The sequence below is a fragment of the Panthera onca genome, chromosome B1 (genome assembly GCF_046562875.1).
Source record: "Panthera onca isolate mPanOnc1 chromosome B1, mPanOnc1 haplotype 2, whole genome shotgun sequence".
NCBI lineage: Eukaryota > Metazoa > Chordata > Mammalia > Carnivora > Felidae > Panthera > Panthera onca.
In genome coordinates this window covers 125,883,877-125,900,956 of record NC_138342.1, presented here as the reverse complement: position 1 = coordinate 125,900,956, position 17,080 = coordinate 125,883,877, and the positions used below count along the sequence as shown (strand labels likewise).

General features: G+C 39.4%; 1 protein-coding gene across 4 annotated transcripts in view; it reads left to right on the top strand.

Moving 5' to 3' along the window:
• The window catches only part of NR3C2 (nuclear receptor subfamily 3 group C member 2), a 351,426-nt gene that overhangs the window by 263,934 nt on the left and 70,412 nt on the right, over positions 1 to 17,080 (top strand). For all 4 annotated transcript variants that reach the window (XM_078445709.2, XM_078445710.2, XM_060655652.3 and 1 more), the window contains exons 5-6: positions 13,892 to 14,239; positions 15,957 to 16,101. In XM_078445709.2, the coding sequence (XP_078301835.1) occupies positions 13,892 to 14,239; positions 15,957 to 16,101 (493 nt within the window). The remainder of the gene's footprint in view (positions 1 to 13,891; positions 14,240 to 15,956; positions 16,102 to 17,080) is intronic.

Here is a 17,080-nt window from a genome sequence, read left to right as displayed (position 1 = left end):
TGGAGACTCTCAGACCCCACTTGTAGCTATTCTGACATGTGGATCTGGGGTGGGCCAAGATTCTGCTTCTTGAAATAAGCAGGTGATTCTAAGGAAGACCGTGCACAGACCACAGTGAAAGTGGTAGGACAATCCTCGTTTTCATAATATCTGCTTCTCTCCACTTTTTTTGGATCCTTTATTAGTTGAACTCCTTAACTATATTGTTACTTTTACTAAGCCTTTAAAAATTACATATCTTTTAATAGTTATTTACACTTTGGGAAATAAACTAAAATATTTATGGACAATCAGTCATCCAAGTAGCTGAATAATATATCTTACAGAGTTTCTTCCCAAAATTTCTGGTCTCTTTTCTCTACTTTTTTTGTAATATACTATATGTCTTTTCACTGGTTGATAGTGCTTCCCTGAAAATAAAAGATTAAAAACTTGAAAATATTAGAAATAATCCATGTAAGTGATTCCTTGACCAAACTGATGCATATGAAATATTACCAAAAATTGAGATCATAGTTTATGCCATGTAGTTGTTCCATGGAGGCAAAAAGGGAGGGCATTTATAGGCACATAAGAGCTATTTCTCCAAATGCTTCCTGGAACTCAGGAAAACTACATGTTTATGCAGATACCTGCCTTCAGGAGCTTCAGCTCATGACTGGCATCCCATGTATTATAAAAATTGAGTTCAAATCACAGGACTTTGATAGGTCTACAGCAGTTATTCAGTGTCTTGTTGAAATTTATAATTAGAAGGATACATGGCAGTTATTTGGATCATTTATCAAGGCATAGCCTCTGGGATGTCATTACCAACACAGATGTCCTTCCACACAGATAAGACAACTTACAATCGTTGTAAGTTGCAAACATCGTTGGTCTGCTAACCAGCTTGCCACCAAGGGTCATGGGTAACTTTGTTATCCAACTTTGACCACTTCTCATCATAATCCCAAAGAAGCTATTTTTAAGAAAGCTGGAATTCTATCTGGATGGCTTTGTGTTTATTGGCAGATATTAAAATAGTTATCGAATGTCCTGGGGAGAGGTCATTAGCTTCTCCCTCATAATATTCATCAAATGTTTTTCATAATAAATAAATACAGGTAAATGTCTTGCTGAGCAAATGTGTTTTCACGGGTTTCCCTGAGCCCCTCCTCTGTAAAAATCCTTATGGCTGACCCAACCAACAGGCTACTATACTTGAAATGATGAGGCCGTGTGTAGAAATCCCCTTTACCAGTTGGAATCTCAGTGAATTCATCTTCCTGGAACTTTATTTCATCTGACTTAAAATGAGGAGATTAAACTGGCTGATCTGTGATGTTCCTTCTTGTTCTAGAAGGCTATAACTCTGTTAGAGTGCTCACAATATAGATATCCAACGTTGAATCGTCGGGGGTCCATCTGTGGCAGGAGAAGATCACAGCTTTTCTCTGCATCCCTGCCCCTTCCCCAAGGATGTGTCAGGGTCAAGGGCAGAATCATTTCCCATGATTGCATCCACAGAAAGGAAATCATGCTGATGTGTCAAACTCAGCAGTACAAATTGGACCCTAAGATTAGGGATGGAGAGTACCTCTTTCCTGGATCCTGTCTCTAGTCTTGTTCTTCTATGAAGTTAAAGAGGTAAAACACTTATTTTTGGCTTTTCCCTTTTTCATCTCTCATTAGACTTTCTCAGGGTCAGAAGTGGCAGGGCTGCCTGCCCTCTCCTACTGTACTTGGCTTGCTGCTTCTTGGAGGGCACCTGACCTGCCTTTGTTATCATACCAAGGCTTCATTGAGCCCCTGGCTGCAGTTATTTTCTGGATAGACTAGCCTAGCTCATTGGGGCTTGGGGTGAAACCTAACATACTCTCTATTTCCCTTAACAGCTTTGTTAGAGAATGGCAACTGTAGTCCTCACGTTAAGACATATAACCAGTTTTCGAATGTCAGCAAAGCATTCATTTATTTATCTTCCCTTTTTTCCCCCTTTATTGCTGTGCAATAAAATGCTTAGACAAGTTCTGAGCATGAGAATACAGAAACCAAATGAATGTAGAGTGTATCATTATTCTGGGCATATCTCATGATCTTTTATTTTCTGTGATCATGTCTGTAAAGGGAGAATAGTTGAATCTAAAAAATTTTTTTTAATGTTTATATAGTTTTGACAGAGAGCATGAGTAGGGGGAGAGCAGAGAGAGACGGAGACACAGAATCCAAAATAGGCTCCGGGCTCTGAGCTGTCAGCAGAGAGCCTGATGTGGAGCTCGAACCGACGAACTGTGAGATCATGACCTCAGCTGAAGTCAGATGCTTAACCACTGACTGAGCCACCCAGGCACCCCCTGTTGAATCTAAAAAAGAATTTCTAGGGTTGCCTAGGTAGCTCAGTTGGTTGAGCGTCTGACTCTTGATTTCGGCTCATGTCATGATCCCAGGGTCATGAGGTCAAGCCCTGTGTTGGGCTCTGTGCTGAGCATGGAGCCTACTTAGGATTCATATTCTCTCTCTTCTCCTCTCCTCTTCTCTTCTCTTCTCTTCTCTTCTCTTCTCTTCTCTTCTCTCTGTCACCCCCCATTCCTCCCCCCTTGCATGTGTGCTTTCTCACACACACACACACTCTCTCAAATTGAAAAGAAAAGAATTTCTAATCCTAACTCTGGGCCCAAAGAAATTGCTATTAAAGAATACAAATTCTTTGCAGGGAAGGTTATAGGTTTGTATCATCCCCATTCAGTTATGGAAGTTAAAAATTATTATGGACGCTAAAAATTGTGCTTTACATGGTGTGTAACTTAGAACCACATTGTCTGTTTGAAAATCCTAGCATGAAATTGGCGCTAACCCAAATCAGCAATGAGGAACTGACTCCTAGCAAAGACCTCTGCTCTGGGGGGACAGCCGTGGGCTACCCCATTACACTAGAAGAGACTTGTTCTAACATCAGCAAAGCCATCAGTGAAATTTATCATCAAAGACACCATGAATTCTTCCCAGTTACATATAGAAGTGTTAAAAATCACAACATGCTAGCAGACTATGTTTTAAATGAAGGGAAACCTATCTTTGGAACATAAGCAGAATACTGATAGGAAAATGGTAGGCAATTTGTGAGAAGAAACCCTAAGTGTTTTTGTTTAATATCCTTATTGTAAATGTGACATTACTTTAAAAGTTACTAACAGTGGCATAAATATGAATTACAGCCCAAAAGGAAAACTTCCAGAATGGCCCAATTATCCTTCCGGAACTACTTAAATCATCTCCAGAAGACCTCCTCAGGGCAGCTCATCTTCTAGCTCTGGCAGAGATGGGCTGACTTGTTTTCATCTAAATCTACTGTTCTTTCTCCTCTGTGAAGGCAAAATAGATTATAAGGAATCACTCAATATAAAAAGGGATCTAATGTTTACTTCTCCTAAAAGTTTCTTTTTGATGAGTTAGCATCATATTTATTAACAACTTTCTTAAATGCTTTCTTGGACCTTTTGCTTTTAGTGTAGCTAAGTGGTATACATTTGAATAATATTTTTGAAACTTAAGTGGAAAGCATATTCTTTTAAAGACTCTTTTTGTCCAGCCTGCCGTGCTGAATTAGGTTTTGAGAGAGTCACCAAAGCTCTGGAATTTACACTGTGGCAGAATACCAGATGAAAAAATAGCCGTTCATCTTCTAAACAGAGCTGCGAGGTCAGGCATGTGTGTCTGCCCCCACCCTGGCATGGCTCTGCTCACCACCAGGCAGCTGAGAAGGCCTCGTCCTCAGCAGGGACCTGAGACCTGCCAACACAAGACATCATCAGAGCGCCTCAAAATGTTTTAGTACTAACTCTGTGTGCAGAGAAAAGTTGGAATGAAACCATGAGAAGCAAATGTAAGAGAATCACTTATTCAAAAAAGGCCATTTGGTTTGGCTCTGCTTTATCTGGGAGTTTCCAGACCAATTCAGCCTGTATCCTGAAGAGATCCCAGCCTAGAAAAATAATTTTTTTTCAAGTACATGCATCATTGGCTACTATTAATTCCTAATTTAGACTTATTCTGATAATGTCAGTGGAATAAAATGTAGAGTAATATTTATTTAAAATGCATAAAAGATACAAACATTGACATTCTCTCTTCCCTCAGGCCTATTTAATTGCCCCCCCCCAACTTGAGTGGCATCCTGTTAACTCATTAACATGTACTTATTACACTCATCCTTTTTTTATATTAGTCTTAGCTTCTAATATGAATATATTTTTTTTAATTCTGCTTGGCTTCTTTGTCTTGCATTTTTAAAATGTTAAAACACTAGACTAATGGTAGTCAGAAATACAGAATGTTTTCTGTGTTATGCCAGTTGTGAAAAGTATGTGTCTATATCAATTCATGGTATTATTATTCTTTGTTTTGTTATCTAGTTCAATTCTTTCTCTTGCTAAGTTTTAATAATTTTTAATCATTCAATTATAATCTCAACATTGGTAGTCTCGACTAGAACCTAGTCAGTTTACTTTTCATGTAAATAATGTAAAGCGTTACTTATAATTTGCTTAAAATTGAGACAATTTTATATAAAATATGCTGTTAAGTAATAGTCCGTAAAAGATAATTAAAACTATAATGATGTGGCTCTAAGTAATTCTTTTACAGAATGAGTATTGAGCTAAGGATAAAATATTTTGAAAAAAACTGGTATTGGAGATAAAACTATTCTCTTAATCTGCATATTTTTCCATTCCACTCCATAGTTTTTACTTCTCAGGTACACAAATACTAGTCATAAAAAAATCTGAAATTGAATTTAGGCATCTTCCCTCGTTGCATTAGAATTCTTGAATACTTGTAAGTCGTAAGGTCACTGGGTACAATTAAAGAGTCCAAGACGAAGAAGCCATTGCAGTGAAGTGAGAGCAGATGCTAAGAGGGAAAAACGGAATAACTGAAACCTGCCTAAATGTGACACTCAGGCAAATGTTAAAGCATTATATTTTAAATGTTCTCTGAGAGCTTATTTACAGAATGTTTTGCTGAAAATATTATAAAGAAAAATGCCATTAACCTAGGGTAAATAACCTCCTAATATATCTATTGGGTAAACTTTTATAAATACATACATACAATTGCTTAAGGTAGATCCTATTTAGCAGACTTGCTGGTTTGAGGAGGTGTTCATGGGACCCTTTCTATGGGTTTTCTGCCCAGCATGTGTTCTAGCATCTGACCAGTTCTTTTTGGCCTGAGCCTATGGAGGATCGTGCTGGGGCTCAGGAAGGCACAGTAAATTAAGCTGTGCACTGTAGTCTGTTTCCAGGTCACTGCCTTCTGCCTCTTTCTCATACCTTATTCACCCTTTGACCTTGTTAGAACAGTAATGTTTCTTCATAAAACATCCTTAATGAGACTATTTACCTTGCATACCCAATGAGATCATGCTTTGTGTAATAAATTCTGTGCTCGAACATATGCCAAGAAGGCAACCCTTGCAGCTGTTAAAGAATTAACTTTTTAACTGAGGGAGGGAACTTTTGCTTGCCGTCCATAGCTATCATGGCTCTGTTTTTCTTATTTTAAGTATGTTATAAAACTAGATGGAGGTTTTCTCTACTTTTTTTTTTTTTTTTGCTTAGTTGTTTGTGTTTTGTTTTGCGTATACAGTTGTATCAGTCTTGAGCATGGCATAGTTATTCCTAAAGAATGTGAATTTACAAAGCAGATAAATAATATGTATTTTCTTAATAATGTTCATTTGATTTCAAATATCTATTTGTGCAAAGAACTCAACTCTCAGGTGCAATGGAACTTAGGAACTTTATTTTTAATCAGAAGTAGTAGTTTCTTCCCCCATGAATTCTATTTTTCATACAGACCAGTTTGAATTCTGCCTGTTGGTATCTCCTTCCATCAGGATTATGGTGTCTTCACATGGAGCAAAAGCATAAAGCCTGGGTTGCCTGCTACAGGAGCAGCCCCCGAGTCCACAGAAGTTGACTGTTCTGCCTAAGGAATTAGGAAAGAAAATATCTTGTGGATTGGTACAGGCTGTTATATGCCTCCTGTTAAAGAGATTAATAATCTCTTCAGTACAGGTAACCTAATGGTAACCTTGCCGAAAATTTAAGTCATTTGAGGGCTTGACCCTTTTTCACACCCCTTTGGCCTCTTGGTTTGATGTCATCTGCAAACGTAATGGGGTTTCTCTCTTCTGTTTTTCCATGTCATTACAGTAGCCCACCACCTGCTGACTCTGCCACAGTCACAAGTGCCATCCTTGTGACCCCCTGCAAACCACTGCACCCCTCTGTACGATGGGGATGACAATAGTACCTACCCCACAAGGCCCTTAGGAGGATTAAATGAGATATTTTTAAAAGATGGTGTCCTAGCACTTAACATACAGATCCCCAATCAATGGTAGCTCTTTACTATTGCTTTTTCCCCACTAAGAAAATTACATAGTCTCAGGATTAGAAGAAAACCAAAGAGCCCATTTTAAACACAGAACTAAAGCAAACAGTCCTGTAGCTTATAGTGGTGAAACTGTTTCTAACAAACAAGGTGTGACTGCTGGGGGATAGGGTAGAAGAGAGCATAGAGGACTTGACGTGTTTTTTTCCATGGTGCTGGACCTTCTTCCAGGCATGCATTCTGACATCGCGGTATTTGTCTTTTGAGCTTATTTTGGAAAAATACTTCTAAATTTATTTCTTACCACATTTATAGGGGTAAGGGATTTATTCCTGTTTCTCAAACAAATATGAACCAGAGAAGTTCCTTTCAGACAAATGAAAGGCCGGAACGTACAGTGGAGGTCTGATCGTACAGTGGAGGTCTGATTTTCTTCCATTGTGGGGCCACTGGATCTCAGTAACTCATTGAATCACGTTTTTCTACCTTTGGACAGAACTGCACTCAGGCAAGCAGGATGCCTGTCTACCTATTACTTTAGAGTTTTTAGGAAATAATATTACGTGCTCTTGCTGGTAATTCATTCCAGGCTCTCTCCATAATGCATTCCAGAACACTTGAAGGAAATTCTCCTGATATCTAATCTCAATCCCTTCTTCTGCCCTTTAAACCCTTTATATCTTATCTTAACTTCAATGGGGATAGAAAGCAGATCCTCACCAGGGTTTGCCACGTGCCGTGTTAAGTTTTTGAAATTGCTATTTGGTCTCTCACGTCCCTCCTCACCCTCTACTGTAGAATCCCAGTCGATCCCAGTCTTTTCCCACTTTTTTTTCCCTCTTCGCTAAGCATTTTTTGTCCAGGGCTTTGTGGGTAAAAGATTTGTCATTTTGTTGTTCCCCCTGAGACTTCCTTGGGGTATGTATCAGCACATAAATGGCAAGGTGCAGGTAGAAGGTGTTCCATGTAACCAGCCCACCCTCCACCCCAGCTGGCCTTGAGGTGCCAGCTACTTCCCTGCCCCACCACTGCTTACAGTTCTGTGGGAGTAGGGCCCCAGGGGCACTACGGGCATGGTTAAGCATCTGACTGTCCGTTTCGACTCAGCTCATGATCTTAACAGTTCGCGGGTTCAAGCCCCATGTCAGGTTCAGTGCTAACAGTGCAAAGCCTGCCTGGGATTCTCTCTCTCCCTGTCTGTCTGTGCTTCCCATTCTCATACTGTCTCTGTCTCTCTCTAAATAAATAAATAAACTTAAAAAAGAAAAGAAGTCGTGCCACAGAGAGCTTTGGAACTACGATTTATGCTCAGCCCTGCCACTCAATCCTATGGCAGTCTCTTGCTTTAATACAAACCTACCACCAAGAGGCCATTTCTCTGACATTGTTTCCTCTTGTAAGATTCTTGCTTGATTTAAAGTAGTCTCAACCTGGCCAGACCTCGAAGACATGCTGCTTCACCTTCATAAGTCTGGCTGTCTGTCTAGCCCCCAGAAGTACCTTGTAGGGAGGTGCTGACTTTGCACCTTTCTGACTTTGTACCTCTGGCAGGGAAAGTGTCAGAATACGTCATTGGGGGTTGTCTTCAGAACCTTGTTACCCTCTCTGCACAATTAGTGAACCCCTATTCTGACTGCCTCAGATTCCCCTGAGTCTCTCTTCTGAGATTTGGCTTCTGGTCTGAGGGACTCCCCTCTTTGAGGGGAGGTCAGTTGTGCTTAAATTTGGGTGGATTCCCAACACAGGAAGGTGGCCTGGTCCACATGGGTCTTCGTATAACATGAATCACACTAGAAGCAAACCAGGACATGGTGGGAATTAATGGCAGAGGGGTATTGTAAATTGTGACCTCCCATAGAAAGATGCAACAACTTCTCCCTGCCATTGTCTGACTCTCCAAATATATTGTCAGTACCACCGACCCCAAACTTATCATTGCCCACTACATAGACCTAATTACTTTCTTATGTATTGATCGAACTTCCCCAAGATTGTTACCTCTTGTCTAGGCTCAGATCTCGTTACTCAACATTGCACTGCTCACAAAAACAGCATACCTCTACACAGTGGGTGGATATTGGTTACCTGCTAAGTAGTGAATAAATATATTCTACGGTAGCCACAAAATTATATTTATTAAAGATACAAAGATGTCTATAGATACCCTGTGCACATATTAAAATTAAACATATGGAGATCCACTCATTCGGAATGTCTTTTTTCCTCAGGTTTATTGAGGTTATGATTAACAAATAAAAGATTATATATATTTAAGGTGTACTACATGGTATTGTGATATAATGTGCATGTATAATGATTACCACAAGCTAATTCGCATAATACATCACCTCATATAGTTATCATCTGCAGGCCTGTGTAATGTGGAAAGTCTTTTAATGTGGTCAGAAGTTAGGTTTGAGTTTGTCTTAGCATGTGTTCTATGCTAATAACATTGATAATGCCTGTTAATTTATTAAATTTTGTTCATTAACGTGAGACTATTCAGAGATATTTTTTAAAACACTGTCTTCAAGTTCTTTAACCACTCAAGGAGTATTTATAAACAGTTGAAATGCACTTTTTTATTATCCATTGAGAAGCTAATCATTTATTCCTAAAGCAGTGTAGGCACATTGCCCCTGGATGGTTGCCCCACTCCCATTAGTATGTACTGCCTTGGGAACAATATGTGCTCTTTTTCCTGTTAGTACCAGTTAGAGAGGTCCTGCTGCAAAACTATTAAACCTATAGAATGGTGACATTTCTTCCTTTGGTTCTATGACACAGAAATACTCGATTGTCCCCCTAACTCTCTGAGCATGTCTTCTCTGGCAGTAGGAAAGCAAAGAGAAGCCACGCAAACAAAGAGGATGAGGAGGATAGGGCAAACGGGAGCAAGGTGAGGGTGGCAAGAGAGAAGAGAGAGGAATGGGTGGGTACTGTTACTGTCCTGTGGCTTCAAACCAGAAATTATATTTGGCCCGTGAACAGAAAAGACATGTTTTTGTATAACCTCAGTCTATTCTCTCTAATGTTTACTGCCAAGACCTAAAACTTCAAGACATTTCTAAAATGACAGAATTCTCACTTTAAATTTCTCCAGTGAAATGTCATGATTGAAAAAATCTCATACTAGTCTTTTATTCTACCCCAGAAGGGGCAGGGGGAAGGCTGTCCTAATTACCCATTTCTTGAACTAAAATATCTTTAATTGAACATACTTGAGAAAGATCACGATGAAAGTAACATGAACCATGGGAGAGTGCCATCCCACCATCTTACTGTGAGGTGCAAAAATGAAATCATTCCTATCCAGCCATCATTCTTCCACACCAGTAGTTTGTCAAAAAGTATGTTACTGGTCCTGTCCACCTTGGGACATAGAGTAAACCACAAAGGAAGACCTGCCATGCCATGTCTCAAGGCCTTTGTGAATCGTGAGATCTCAATGGGAATTCTTCACACTTTTTATAAGGTTCCACCAGATGCGCCCTGCTTGCTGTTCTGCATTTTGGTCAAGATAGGATGCAGGGCCTCCCCACTGCACAGCTCCTGTGGGGGGGAGGGGGGGGGGAACAATCGTGGAGAGCCTGTAGAGTTCTGGCCTCCAGCAGTGCCGGGAAAAAGTAGCTGCCCAAATGTTGCTGGTAATTAAGGACTTGGCAGCTGAGGGCAGCCAGGAAGCACATACTAGTTACTGTAACATCCACGTAGAATGAGTGAAACTCCTTTAGGTCCAAGTGGGACTGGGACATGTTTAAATTCACATTAATGTACCTCTCCATGCACCCTTCCCCGCCCCCCCCCCCCCCCCCCCACACACACACAGCTGTTGCTGGCACTTAAGAAATGAAGTGTGGCTGTGGCCACCTGGGAGCATGGGTCCCCAAGCCCGATGCCCATTAACTCCATGTTAATTTAGTAAGGTGGTTTGTAGGCAGTGCTAAGACCCCCAATTTATGTTCACTGATGCTTTGGATAATGGAAACATGCTTATTAAGGATCTTTGGCAAAAGATTTTCCTGTGTAATTAGCAAACATCTTAATTATACACTTGGATTTGAAGCTGTGGCTAATCTTAAAGTATAAAAATAATGCAAATTAGATAAAGAAAGAAGGATTAGAAAGGAAACCATATAGCATAACTCCATTAATAGAGTATAATAATTTATTAAAGTTTCTCAAAATGTGAATTTGAAATAAATTCAGCATTTATTAAGTACCCATAAGCATAATGGAAAGGATGTTTTAGGAATGTGTAAGACACTATTACCAACTTTTAGGAACTTTCATTTTAGAATATAACACGTATTAGAAGAGCAGCATAAACTTTCCAAACACTTTAGAAAGGCTACTTCGAGTAATATAAGTATAACTAATTATGTATCTCCCCATGCTTTTAGAAAAGATATTGGATGGATACACATGGCTGCAAAATCTACATACTGAAGATATTTATTACCTTGAGCTGTTTAAATAAATATAGATTATTACTCAGTTCCAAGCATGTCCCACATATATTCCCAAAATCATAGGCTAAAGTTAAGTGTAACTGAAATACCAAACATAATGTTGATAATCTCTTCAATAGGTTATGCTACAAGCCATAGCCTTGTGGATAAGTGCTAGAGAAAATGTTCGTGATATTTTATAGCGTTGACCTTAAGTCAGCCATGAGAATAAACACAGCAGTATAGACTAAGGCCAAAAAGAAATATGATTTTTACAATTAATTTGCAAGCAAATATCACTTTTAATAAAATTTGAAACTATAACCCTTGGCTGTTGCTAGTCAATCAAATTACAGTTATCATCAGATGTAGTCTTATAAAGAAGGAGGACATTTTAATGAACTGGAATATTTTTACTATTTGAAGAATTATGGAAAGAATGGAAGTAACACTGAAATATTACTTCAGGTGTCAGCAATAACTTTCAACATGTTTTTATTTTTCTTATCCATTTAGCCCTCTGTGACATAGGAGAGGGAAGCCTTATCGTCTCCATTTCTCCTTGAGGCTTAGAGAAAAGTTTATGTGACCCAGGCAGTTCCCAAGTATCTATTATCCCCAAATAATCAGTATGCTATCGATGAGGCACTTTGCTGATTTTTTTTCTTGGTTGGTGGCTCACTCATTTGTTTGTCAGAAGCATCTTAGTTACATACCGTAAGTTTAGCACTACTGTGCAGTACTTGCCGACAGCTTCCCATTAGCACATGTGAATATGATACATTTGCTTTTCATTAAAACAATTCCAAACATCAGATTTTTTCTGCCAGAAATCTTTTATTGATGGAGGTAGTCTGTAAAGAAATGAAACGATTTGAAATGACTGCTTTAAAATTGTTTTGCTAATTTTAAAACTCCTTAAAATATAGGAATTATATCTTTTAAGCCCAGTTCCAGTATTTAATAGATGTGTGGCAGGTAGATCTATTGTTGGCCAGTGACTTGTCGTTCATCTAAATTGGTAAGTGTTTCTGTGATGAATGTGGTAAAGATGAATGGCCATGATTGTAATCATGAATGGTTATTTCTAAAATCAAGCTAATTAGTGTGGCGTATTTCTACTCTACATTAAACGTGTATGCTAGAAGTCCCTCACGTGTTTGAACTAAGTAGAGTTTTGAAATTCTTCAGTGAAATTGAAAACCTTACAGGGGCGCCTTACAGGATGGCTCAGTCGATTGAGCGTCATACTTTGGCTCAGGTCATGATCTCACAGTTTGTGGGTTTGAGCCCTGCGTCAGGCTCTGTGTTGAAAGCATGGAGCCTGGAGCCCGCTTTGGATTATGTGTCTCCCTCTTTCTCTCTCTGCCCCTGCCCCTCTCGCACTCTGTCTCTCTCTCAAAAATAATAAACAAAAATAAAATAAAGAAACCTTACAATTGCAAATAAGGTATCACTGTAGCTCTAAGCTCAATTTGGCATTTCTAAGCTTTCTTTTCTTTTTATCCTTTAAGTCATACATCAAGGGGCACCTGGGTGGCTCAGTTGGTTAAACATCCGACTTCGGCTCAGGTCATGATCTCACGGTCTGTGAGTTCGACTCCCATGTCAGGCTCTGTGTTGACAGCTCAGAGCCTGGAGCCTGCTACAGATTCTGTGTCTCCCTCTCTCCCTGCCCCTCCCCTGCTCCCCTGCCCCTCCCCTGTCTCTCTTTGTCTCAAAAAACAAACAAACAAACAAACAAACAAACAAACAGTTATCTGTCTACCCATTGACCCCACACACCTGCCATCCAAAACCCAACCTCCCATCTACCTTCCAGTCTCCCTTACATTTCCCCATTCTTTCATTTCTCGTCTGTTTTAAGTGCCCTTGAGAAAAATGAGAAAGAAAAGGAGTTTCTGTTAAAATTAATACTTACTGATCCTTTGGTTTTAATTAAAATGACCACATTATATTTATTGTCCAAAATATGGCACTTGTAAGAATAAACAGGGCATTATTGGTAATCATGCCGGGAAAACCAGCATAAACCAGGACTGTTCTGGGTAAATCAGAACATAATGTCACTCGTACATAATAAGTTCTCCTAAAAATCTGAAGTGGGATTCTAATATCGTAGTATGATATTTTTTAGTTAGATTATGTGATATGTGAATTGTTGATTTGCATTCAAAATATAGAGTGGGTCAGATTTTTAAATATTGTATATGTGTGCGTTGATGTAACTTAAACATGGTTTTTTTTTCAGCATTAATTCCTATACATGTAGTTAGCTTAGTAGTTAGCTCTCCAATTTGAAATCATCTAGATACTTAATTTATTCCATCTTGTTGCCTTGCTTTGGGGTTGATTGCTCTCCCATTAATTCAGTGGAAATCTATAAATCACTTTCTCCAGGTATAGCATTCACCAGCATGCCACGGGGGCTGTAAACAAGGAGGAACACCCAGTCTTTGTGTTTCAGTGGTTCACAGTGTAACTGGGGATTAGGGCTAGCAGAATTTATGCCAAATAACCGCATAAGCCAGCGATGACACATGGACCAGAACAGGAAGAGTAAGTGGTAGAGAAGTACAGGAACTAGTAAAGGGGCCAGCAGAGCTAATTAGAGGGAGCAGAGACTGCATTAGAATAAGACCCATTCTAGCACGTGTTGGCAACCTGGTGGAGAATAGGCGGGAGTTATTGGTTTATATAAGATTTAATGGAGACATATGTAACTTATTAGCATATGAAGTAATTTTACCTTCCTCTGAACGCTCATCTCTATCATGTGTTAGCTGTGTGATCTTAGACCTACCTATTTCTTAACCCTTCTGGCCTGTTTCCTCATTATAAAATAAGAAACTTAATGGTGCCTACTCATAAAATTGTTAAATTGGTTAATTAATATAAAACATTTAGGACTGTGCCCGATATTAGAAAATCACTGAGAAGGCTCTATTTCTGTTACTGTGACAAGACATCTAAGTCAATGTTTAATTGTAACTTACCTCATGTAAGGTATCCCAATCCTAATTTAAATTTGCCCTTATTATTTACAATTTCTTTTACAGCTCGAAAGTCAAAGAAGTTGGGCAAGTTAAAAGGTATTCACGAGGAGCAGTCACAGCAGCAGCCCCCGCCCCCTCCCCCACCCCCCCAGAGCCCCGAGGAGGGGACAACGTACATAGCTCCTGCAAAAGAGCCCTCCGTCAACTCAGCGCTGGTTCCTCAGCTGTCCACAATCTCACGAGCGCTCACGCCTACCCCTGTTGCGATCCTTGAAAACATCGAGCCTGAGATCGTGTATGCAGGCTACGACAACTCAAAACCAGACACAGCCGAAAACCTACTCTCCACTCTAAACCGCTTAGCAGGCAAACAGATGATCCAAGTCGTGAAGTGGGCAAAGGTACTTCCAGGTAGGCATGCCTCTCCTTTCAAGGTCTGCATCCTGAAGAAGAGAAGTCAGGGCAACACATTTCACCATCTCCCCAAGAGTGCAGTTGGAGTTAGCTTTCTGTCAGGTCCTCATAACCAAATTTTGTAATCGCTACCAAACTAATCAAGTGTGTAGGGAAAATCTGTCAATGTGCTCATTTCTCCTGAGCTGTTAGGGCTAAGGGTTCTGTTGTTAATCTACGTTTCTTGTGCTGGTGATTGAAATAGGACATTTCCACCTTGAATTATCGATAAGGTGAAATACAATCTGTTTGTGAAAATGCAAGGTGAGCCCATTATTAGCAGCTCATAACCAGGGCTAATCTGAGCATAGACCAGTAAACCATGACCTATCAAGTAAGTTGTAGGAGATCCTGAAAGACTGTTCTTTCTGAAAATATCATCTTGCCTCCAGCACCCTTTAAATTGTCTTTGAAATTCCTACTGTAGTCACTTTTTATGCTATAGAATTTTATTAATAAAGTCCTTCTTAATCTACAGAAACATCACTTAGAATTGTTATCACATTGTCCCAGTTCGTTAATCAAAGCAGTTTCTTCGGGCGCCTGGGGGGCTCTTTCTGTTGAGCATTTGACTGGATTTTGGCTCAGGTCATGATCTCACGGTCATGACATTAAACCCTGTGTCAGACTCCGCACTGGGCATGGATCCTGGTTAAGATTCTCTCTCTCCCTCTCTCTCTGCCCCTCTTTTCCACTCACACTCTCTCTGTCTCCATAATAATAATAATAATAATAATAATAATGTAATTTATAAGCAATTTCTTGGATTACCTATGGTCAGCCAAGAGGCATAAGAAAAAAGATTGGGGAAAGCTCTGATGATTGGGTCTGTGAAGAGGAACATGCCCTGGTGAAACTCTGCAAACAGAAGAATACCATGATGTCCCTGGGAATACAGGGGGTGAGAAAAGGAACAAAAGATGGGCTGATGTAAGCCCAGAAATGAAGACTGTAAGAGAGGAGGACAGATGCCAAAGACACTTACTCTACTTTATACCTTTGTTGAAGTCCAGTATTCTCCCAGACGAGGGGAAACAAGGAATAGTACTTTTTCAACCACTGCAAATTCACAAAAGTTAACTATAGATATGTAGGAGTTGACAGTTATTAAAATAGTCTTTATTTGAATGTTAATGTGAATAGGATGAAGCAAGTTTTACAAGTTAACACAAATTCTTTCAGTCTAACCAAAGGTTTTACCCACAGTGAAGCTGTCTGAACTCCCTGGTTTTGTTTGTTCTGGCAGTTCACCCTCATTGAAAGTTTAGGGTGAATTTAAAATGAAATGTTGGAGAGTCTGGGTGGCTCAGTAGGTTAAGCATCCAACTCTTGATTTCGGCTCAGGTCATGATCTCACGGTTCATGAGATTGAGCCCAAGTGGGGCTCTGCACTGACAGGGAGGAACCTACTTGTGATTCTGTCTCTCTCTGCCCCTCCCCTGCTCGCACACACATGCATGCATGCGCGTGCTCTCTCTCTCTCTCTCTCAATAAATAAACTTAAAATAAGACGTTAAACAGGGCCATGCCCATGGTGGGTGCTCCTTAAATGGCTATTGAATTGATCTGAGTCTGTTAGAGAAAGGTGACTATTTGGGGTTGCCTTAAGAAGCGTCTTCCTGGAATGTACTTAAATGCTAAGTGTATTTCTGTGATTAATTGTTCTGTTCTTCAGGATTCAAAAACTTGCCTCTTGAGGACCAAATTACCCTAATCCAGTATTCTTGGATGTGTCTATCATCATTTGCCTTGAGCTGGAGATCGTACAAACATACAAACAGCCAATTTCTCTATTTTGCGCCAGACCTAGTCTTTAATGAGTAAGTACCTATTAATTAGCCTTCATAAAATAACCTGCAGAGTTATTTGTTATGCTTTTTTTTATGATTTCTAAACATAAATCATATGTATATTTGTGAAAGAATCCACTGACACTAGCATTTTTAAGAGTAGAAAATCTATCATTTAAGAATTTAAAAATTACTTTTTGCAAAATTATAATGCACATGTCTGAGTATATATAAATCAGTTTATATAGATCTCATATAATATGTGGGAATTGTCCCAAAAGAAAGATGATCCAGTTGGCTCTAAAAACTTGACTGGTACAAAGCCACGATTAATAGAAAACAGTCTCTTTTGGTATCTACTCCAGTTGAGAAGACTATCTAATTTCTAGGAAATGTGAATGTATGAAGTGTCAATTTTTATATGCATTCATACAGTGGTTCTTTTGTTAACAGTGTACAGCTGCTCAATGTGTTTTCATGACAATCATAATTATCCTTCTTTGCAATCATAAAAGAAGCCGAAATGTTGTTCTGTAGTGAAACGTTTTTAGTTTTATGACGCATTTTAAAAGATCAAAAGAACTGTAAGAGATATTTCTTTGGCCATGAATTCCTTCCTATGTTACGTTTACATTTCAACGCCGTTCTCATTCCGCGTTAGCACATTTCGCATATGTTTGTTTCCAGCAGTGCTTCTTTGTAATTGTTGGGTCAAGGAATACCTAAAATAAAAAGGAACATTTGAATTATGATAGTAACCACATCGGTATTCTAACAGATGGCTCCGTCTAGAGATAGGAAAATAGGGGGTTCTGGTAAGGAAGGAAGCGCATAAGAAATAGGTTGGTGATAAGAGTAATGCAAAAGATTGATAGTGGACACATAGTGCCGAGATACGTAAATGGTACCAGAGCAGTTTACCTAGGAAGTCCAGTTCACTCAAGTATGGCATGTCACCAAGACCATTTCATCCCAGTATAAATTGGGAACATCCACCGTTGGTTCCCAA